The sequence below is a fragment of the Marmota marmota genome, unplaced genomic scaffold (genome assembly GCF_001458135.2).
Source record: "Marmota marmota marmota unplaced genomic scaffold, marMar, whole genome shotgun sequence".
NCBI lineage: Eukaryota > Metazoa > Chordata > Mammalia > Rodentia > Sciuridae > Marmota > Marmota marmota.
The window spans coordinates 8,210,886-8,217,807 of record NW_026000102.1 but is presented as its reverse complement, the minus strand read 5'-3'; the positions used below and the strand labels follow the sequence as shown (position 1 = coordinate 8,217,807).

The 6,922-nt window shown below is 60.6% G+C and overlaps 2 protein-coding genes and 2 long non-coding RNA genes across 8 annotated transcripts in view; 2 read left to right on the top strand and 2 right to left on the bottom strand.

Annotated features, from left to right (window-relative positions):
- Positions 1–734, bottom strand: part of LOC125610809 — a 5,480-nt gene extending 4,746 nt beyond the window's left edge. Inside the window, exon 1 of the long non-coding RNA XR_007340863.1 lies at positions 333–734. This is a non-coding gene — a long non-coding RNA (uncharacterized LOC125610809). The remainder of the gene's footprint in view (positions 1–332) is intronic.
- Vwa1 (von Willebrand factor A domain containing 1) overlaps positions 1–3,899 on the top strand; it is a 4,958-nt gene extending 1,059 nt beyond the window's left edge. The window contains exons 2-4 of the mRNA XM_015501522.2: positions 728–1,285; positions 2,297–2,575; positions 2,663–3,899. Of these exons, the coding sequence (XP_015357008.2) occupies positions 728–1,285; positions 2,297–2,575; positions 2,663–3,000 (1,175 nt within the window). The 3' untranslated portion in view covers positions 3,001–3,899. The remainder of the gene's footprint in view (positions 1–727; positions 1,286–2,296; positions 2,576–2,662) is intronic.
- Positions 1,279–3,011, bottom strand: LOC125610808. Of its 2 annotated transcripts, XR_007340862.1 has the most exons (4): positions 2,869–3,011; positions 2,190–2,568; positions 1,666–2,028; positions 1,279–1,423 (listed from the first exon to the last, which is right to left on the bottom strand). It is a non-coding gene; the product is annotated as an uncharacterized LOC125610808 (long non-coding RNA). The 2 variants fall into 2 exon arrangements; XR_007340861.1 differs by having other exon boundaries at positions 1,279–2,028.
- A 2,642-nt stretch (positions 3,900–6,541) lies between the features above and the next one.
- LOC107155587 (ATPase family AAA domain-containing protein 3) overlaps positions 6,542–6,922 on the top strand; it is a 19,609-nt gene continuing 19,228 nt past the window's right edge. For 3 of the 4 annotated variants that reach the window (XR_007340856.1, XR_007340857.1, XM_015501520.2), the window contains exon 1: positions 6,542–6,865. Coding sequence is in view for 2 of the 4 variants with exons in the window: in XM_015501520.2 (XP_015357006.1) it covers positions 6,661–6,865 (205 nt within the window). In the remaining 2 variants the exon portion in view is untranslated. The remainder of the gene's footprint in view (positions 6,866–6,922) is intronic. The other variant, XM_015501521.2, reaches the window with a different exon arrangement.

The window sequence follows — 6,922 nt, the reverse complement described above, 5'->3', positions numbered from 1 at the left end:
CCCCCCCCCCTCCCGCCCCACTCCCCCCACCCGTGGCTTAGTGGTGGAGGGGCCCACGTGCACACCCACCCCGCAGGGTGCCGGGAGGAAGGGGAGGCCTGCCAGGAGCTGGGCGGGCCCTCAGGCTGCTGGGGGGTGTATCCTGTTTTCTGGGTCCAGATGGAGCTAAGGATGGGGGCCAGGCTAGGGGTGATGTCATCTGTAAGTGGGGTCACGATTCCAGCCTGGCCATCTGGGCTGGGGGGGGGCTGTGTTCAGAGCTCTGCCTCCCCATCCCTGCTGTGCTCCCGACCCTCCCCTGCTGCCTTGTGCATGCCCAAAGAATGCCTTACCTGGCGCTTGAGCTGTGTGGCTGAATTCCAGCCTGAGGGAGTGGACCCCAGACTCAGACCTTCAGGGAGGCCTACGCCCCGGCTTTTGGCTCCACCTACATTGGATGTCTGCTGAGAAGGGAATGTAGGGTCTTGGAGGGTTAGCACTCCTCTGCACGGGGACCTGCGCCAGCCCAGGGTGCATTAGGTCACATGGCCTGTGTAGAGATCTGGAATGCACTGAGAGTGTGAGCCTCCTGCTTGGTCCAGAGACCCTCTCCCCTGAGGTACAACCCTTTGGACCTCAGGGCAAGGGTGAGCACATGCTCAAGGAAAGCCCGGGCCTCAGGGATCTCTGCTCTGGGTGTGGGATGATCTGGGGCCACCATTTGGGGTTGACCCTCGTCTTTCCCCAGGTCCCTTGGCATCGGCCCCCCAGGGGGACCTGTTGCTCCTGTTGGACAGCTCCGCCAGCGTATCACACTACGAGTTCTCCCGGGTACGGGAGTTTGTGGGGCAGCTGGTGGCACTGCTGCCCCTGGGCCCTGGGGCCCTGCGTGCCAGCCTGGTGCATGTGGGTAGCAGGCCACACACCGAGTTCCCCTTCAACCAACACAACTCAAGCCAGGCTGTCCAGGACGCCATCCGTGCTGCAGCCCAGCGAATGGGCGACACCAACACTGGCCTGGCACTGGCCTATGCCCGGGAGCAGCTGTTTGCTGAGGCAATGGGTGCCCGGCCAGGGGTGCCCAAGGTACTGGTGTGGGTGACAGATGGTGCCTCCAGCGACCCTGTGGGCCCCCCAATGCAGGAGCTCAAGGACCAGGGCGTCACAGTCTTCATTGTCAGCACGGGCCGTGGCAACCTGCTAGAGCTGTCTGCAGCTGCCTCAGCCCCTGCTCAGAAGCATCTGCACTTCGTTGATGTGGATGATCTGCACATCATTGCCCAAGAGCTGCGGGGCTCCATTCTTGGTAGGTGGGAGGAGAGCCCTCAGAACTCAAGTGCTTGATGCCCCAAGGTGGGAATGGGAGGCAGATAACTCTTAGTTTCTCCATGCACCTTCAGGAACACAAACCAACTAGGTGCCCTCATATGCTCAGACCCCTGGGCTGTGGAGAGACGGGAGCAAACCTTAGTGGTCACCTCCAGGTGATCTCCAAGGGACTGAGGGCTACCTCTAGTAGGATGTGGGGGATAAGTGGAAAGGGTAGGGAAGGAGGTCCTTGGGCTGAGGACACCAGTGGCAGCATGTGCATTGTGCATGTCCAGGCCCACTGGATCACCAGGCCTACCCCATCCAAGAGGGAAGAACCTGGAAGGCCGGGTCTGCCTCCCAGAGCGCAAGCCCTACCTGTTCTGGGTGAGGACAGCCACGGAAGGATCTGTGTTGGTTTGTACAGCAAGTGTGTTGTGAGAACAGCTGGGAAGTCTGCCGCAGGGTGGGGCAGCATCCAGGGGCCTTTTCCTGGATCACCCCCTCAGCCAAGCCTCAAAGGAGGAAGGGCTGGAGATGAGGGGCCTGATGGCTGGTTAGGCTTGCTGTAGCCACAGAAAAGTGCCACCACCCCAGGATTTTTACCAAATCTGTGCCTTTGGGTTACTCACCTACCCTGAGCAGGAAGGTGTGGGTCTGTGGACTGGGAAGGGGTAGAGGGTCCTCCCCCAAAGTCTTCCCCAGGGACATCTGACCCCTAGTGGCCTTTGGCAGCTGAGCCTGGAGAGGAAAGGAGAAAAGGCTGCCTTCAGAATCAGGGAGTGGGGTGGTGGCTCCTGGGGCTGGGGGCAGAGTCTGAGGGGGAAGATTGGCAGGCCCCAACACCCAGGCATCGGGAGAGGAAGGTCAGAATCTGAATGTGCTTCCCCAGCCTCATTCACCTGCTCACCACTCCAGTGACCTACAGGTTATTCTCTGGATCCTTCAGAGCTCAACCAGCTGGCGCCTTCGAGGTGTCTTCTCCCCTGACCTCGCATACCTTCCACAGATGCCATGCAGCCACAGCAGCTCTACGCCTCCGAGGTGACGTCCAACAGCTTCCGCCTGGCCTGGCCGCCCCTACTGACCTCCGACTCCGGCTACTACGTGCTGGAACTGGTGCCCAGTGCCGGCCCGGGGGCCACAAGACGCCAGCAGCTGCCTGGGAATGCCACCGACTGGACCTGGGCCGGCCTCGACCCTGACTCAGAATATGATGTGGTGTTGCTGCCCGAGTCCAACGTGCACCTCCTGAAGCCTCAGCACTTGCGAGTGCGCACCCTGCCAGGTGAGGCGCGGAGTGGGAATACGCCGTGGGGAGGGGTTCGTGGGGTGGAACGCCCCTCCGCTTGACCCCCACCCCTCACCCCCGCAGAGGAGGCCGGTCCAGAGCGCATCGTCATCTCGCATGCCAGGCCGCACAGCCTCCGCGTGAGCTGGGCCCCAGCACTGGGCCCAGTTGCCGCGCTCGGTTACCATGTGCAGCTCGGGCCACTGAGTGGCGGCGCTTCACAACGCGTGGACGTGCCCGCTGGCCGAAACAGCACCACGCTGCAGGGCCTGACGCCCGGCACCGCCTACCTGGTGACGGTGACAGCTGCCTTTCGCTCGGGCCACGAGAGGGCGCTGTCCGCCAAGGCCTGCACGCCGGTGGGTGAGCGCAGCCGAGCCCCGCGCCCAGCACCCCGGGTCGCAGTGGGCCGTGGCGGGTGAGCCGCCCGCCCGGAAGGGTTCGGAGCCGGTGGGAGGAAGTGCCAGCCTTGCCTTTTACCCCCTAGTTCTCTCCTCGCAGCCTCCTCTGACTCTCGGCCTTTGCCAACATTTGGTAAAGAGGTGGGGAGGGCGTCTGAGGGCGAGTTGAGAACATCAGACCCAGGACTGGCCCTGGGCCCTGGAGGGGAGGCAGGGGCCTGGGCTCCAGCTGGTGTGAAAGGCCAAGCATGCACAGTTGGAGGAAGTGCCCGAGGCCACTGAGGTCTTGCACAAGGATAGAAATTGGGTGGGGCAAGGGGAGGAGCAGCGGGCATAGGCATGTCTCCAAAGGCCTCTTGAAGAAGGAAAGGACTGGAGGGCACTGGGAGGCTGATGGTGTGGCCCAATGGTCTTTGCCAGGACCCTTGAGCTTGGAAGGCAGTGCCTACTGGGCACAGTGGCCCTGCCTCCCTGCCCAGGACCCCAGGTGGGCCCAGCTAGCAGCCCCTGGGATGAAGAAAGCACTTTTCTGGAGGCATAGACCCAGAACCTGGTGCTCAGGACGGTGGGGACAAGGGCTCTCCACTCCTGCCTTGGCCAGGCTCCAAGGCCAGCACTCACAGGGGGCCTCCCCTGTTTGGGGCCCTAGAGCTCCTTGAGGGGGAACAATGTTGCTCTGGGTGAGTTCACCTTAGATACTTTGCAACACTATCTGACCCCAGAGGGTCATGGGCTACCTCCTGTCACCTTCTACTATCCTGGAGCTCTGGAAAATTCACCAAGGATAGGGAGGACCTGGCTGCTTCTGTAGCCCCCACTGGTCAGGGCCTCTTCTCAGAATCACCTGCCCAGGCTCACCTTGCTTCTCTTCCCCACTAATGACCCAGATTCCAAAATACAGTAAATCATTTGTATGCTGAGCCTGCTGTCTCCGTAGAATGCTTTGCTCCTGCCAGAATACTCGAGCCCGGGTCAGGGCAGTGTGAGAGGTCCAGTGTGCAGGATCATGGTGCATCTGGAGAGGAGCTGGGGCCAGACTCCAGTGCTTGGATACAGATCAACTGGACTTCTACAGCCCTCTGGCACTTGCTTTTGTGGCCCAGGATCCAGTTTGGATAGGGGCAGACTGCTGGAACTCAAGAGGACAGAGGGCCCAGTAGTTCTGCAGGCCCATTGCCAACTGCCCAGTCCCCCAACTGTGGGCACCCACTGCTGGCAAAGCCATGCCTCCACTAAACCCACTTTTGTCTACCCTAGTGAATCCCAGGCAGCCAGGGTTGAGCCGGTGGTTTCTGGACCCTACACGCGTGTGTGGTTTCTGAGAAGAACCTTATTGAGCATCTGTGGCCTGAACTGGTGCCTCTCATGATCCACAGGTCGTGGGCATGGCAGGTGGCTCCTCACAGGCAACTCTTGAGAGAGTCCCCTTACAGCCCCTTCTAGAGTGTCCAGGGACACAAAGGCACTTTGGAGGCCATAGGTTTGGGCAGGGCAGGGCAGCTGAAGACCAGCACTAAGGCCACCCATGATACATATGGCCAGGAAGTATGTACACCAGTTAATGGGTTTCACTTCAGGGCCCTATAGGGACAGTGCTGGAGACTCTTGAGTTTCCAGCTGGGGGCAGGGGCTGCTTTGGGGCAGAGGACAGTGCATGGGGTCACCATAAGCAGGCAATGGCTAACCTACACATAAACCCTGAGCAGGAAGATGAGCTATACAACTGTGGGGAAGCCCAGAGGGGCCTGTGAGGTTTGGGCTCAGCCCTAAATCACTATAGTCCTGGGCCTGCTACCACTACTCTTATTTTCTCTCATGAACCACCATACCTGGGGAGAAGCCACCAGGGGCTGGCAGGTCACAGGAACCCTACTATGGTGGGTTAGGGTGGGAATCAGTAGCCCAAGGCCCCACCCTGGAACCTTGGCCAGGCTGGGCAGCTTTTCTTGTTTGTTTGTTTTTTGGTGCTGGGGATCGAACTCAGGGCCTTGTGCATGCAAGCCAAGCACTCTACCAACTGAGCTGTATCCCCAGTCCCATGGGCAGCCTTTCTTTTGGCTGAGCTTGGGCCTGTGTGTGGGGGATTAGGAACAGGAGGGGAGTGCACATGCCAGCAGTGGTGGAGGCAGGCCTGCAGGTGGACTGTGGTGCCATGAGCAAGTCTGGAACCAGTGAGTCCTTTTGGAAATGGAAGAAGAAGAGGAGCAGGAAGGGACCAGCTGGCTGAGGAGAGAGATTGGCTCCTCACTTCTGGAAACTAGACCACTGCCCAACAGGACAAAGCTGCAGAATGATACTGATGGTCAGCAGCAAACCTGTGCTTGTCACAAAAGGGGCTTTAGGTTTAAGGGGAGAGGCTTTGCACCGGCACTCTCCTTGGAAGTCAACAGGCAGCTGGCAGCTGCAGGCTTGGTGCTGGGAGCCCCAGGGCTGGGTTGCTGGGGGCAACAGGTTGCAGTGCAACTCTGAGATCTGGTCAGGGGTAGGGGACTCAGAAACCATTTTAGCTGCACACATTCTTGGAGCAGACCTCTTCCCCACTGATTAGGTGGGATTCACTTTGAGAATCCTGCCCCAACTCCTGCTAGCCTGTGCTCCCAGGGAGGGCTGCACACCCTCTGTTTGGATCAAAGGCTCAATAAGGTTCTTGAGTTCTGTGTCACACAGGCTCTCCTCTCCTGGCCTCCAGCCTGTCAACCTGCATCTTTAACCTCTGCGGTCTCTCTAGGTCTTTAATGCTGGAGGACTCCTGTTAGAGAAGCTGTTGGGGAGGTCAGAAGGGATCCCACAAACAAAACAGCAGAGCGTAAGCAGCACCTCACATTTGTCAGTTAAATGGAAATGCTTCAGGTAGAAAGCACACTCATGATTCTCTGTTTAGTGTCTTTAGGAAGGGTATGTCTGTCCTCCTAAATGGAATAAGATTTTAAGTATCAAACATGTGGATGGGATATTCTAATAGTCATACAACCAGAGACCACTGCGGTTTCGGAAACATCTAGGGGGCCGGCGGAGGACTGCTCTCCAGGCCCGCCCTTCATCTGAAAGACGAAGCCTTTCCTGGGATCCACTAGTGTCAACTTATTAAGGGCTTCCTGCGTGCGACGCGTGTGGAGATCTTCAGCGCACCCTCATGCCTGCAGGGCTCCCGCTCGCCCCGGTGGGGCCCAGACTCCAGGGCCGCTCCGGGCCAGAAGGCTGCGGGTCACCGAGGGGGCGAGCGGAGGGTTCGCAGCACGGGTCCCTTCCCTCGTCCCCTGAGGTCGCGGCCAGGCGCACGCTCCCCTGCCCTGGTAGCCGCGTCCCCAGAGCTCCCGGCGTCCATATCTGTCCAGGGGGGGGTCTCTCCCAGGCTGGGGCTTCTCCAGCGCCCACAACGGCCGAAACTCCGTGGTTGCTGCGAACTGACAGTGCTACCGTGCGCGCCCACCAGTTCCGACAAATTTGTCCAAGCTTGGTATCCTTATCCTGTGCCACGCCCTCCCGGTGGCGTCACCGCCTTTTCTCCCAGTCCGAGGGCTGCGTGCCGCGCGGCCTCGCGCACTTCCGCTGTTGGGAGGAAGGGGTGTGTGTCGCGCTTGCGCACTGGCCCTGCCGCCGGCCCGCGGCGCGTGGCGGCTGCTCTGAGTTGTGGGAGTCACAGTCGACCGGGGTCCCGGTATCGTGCAGCGCTCTCGAGTCATGTCCTGGCTCTTCGGCATCAACAAGGGCCCCAAGGGCGAAGGCGCGGGACCACCGCTGTCCTTGCCGCCTGTACAGCCTGGGGCCGAGGGCGGCGGCGAACGCGGTGCGGGAGACCGGCAAGCGCCCAAGGACAAATGGAGCAACTTCGACCCGACAGGGCTGGAGCGCGCGGCCAAGGCGGCGCGCGAGCTGGAGCACTCGCGTGAGTGCCGAGGGCGCCGGGCGCGGAGGTTCGCGGGCGCGAGCCGCCGCTGGGCCC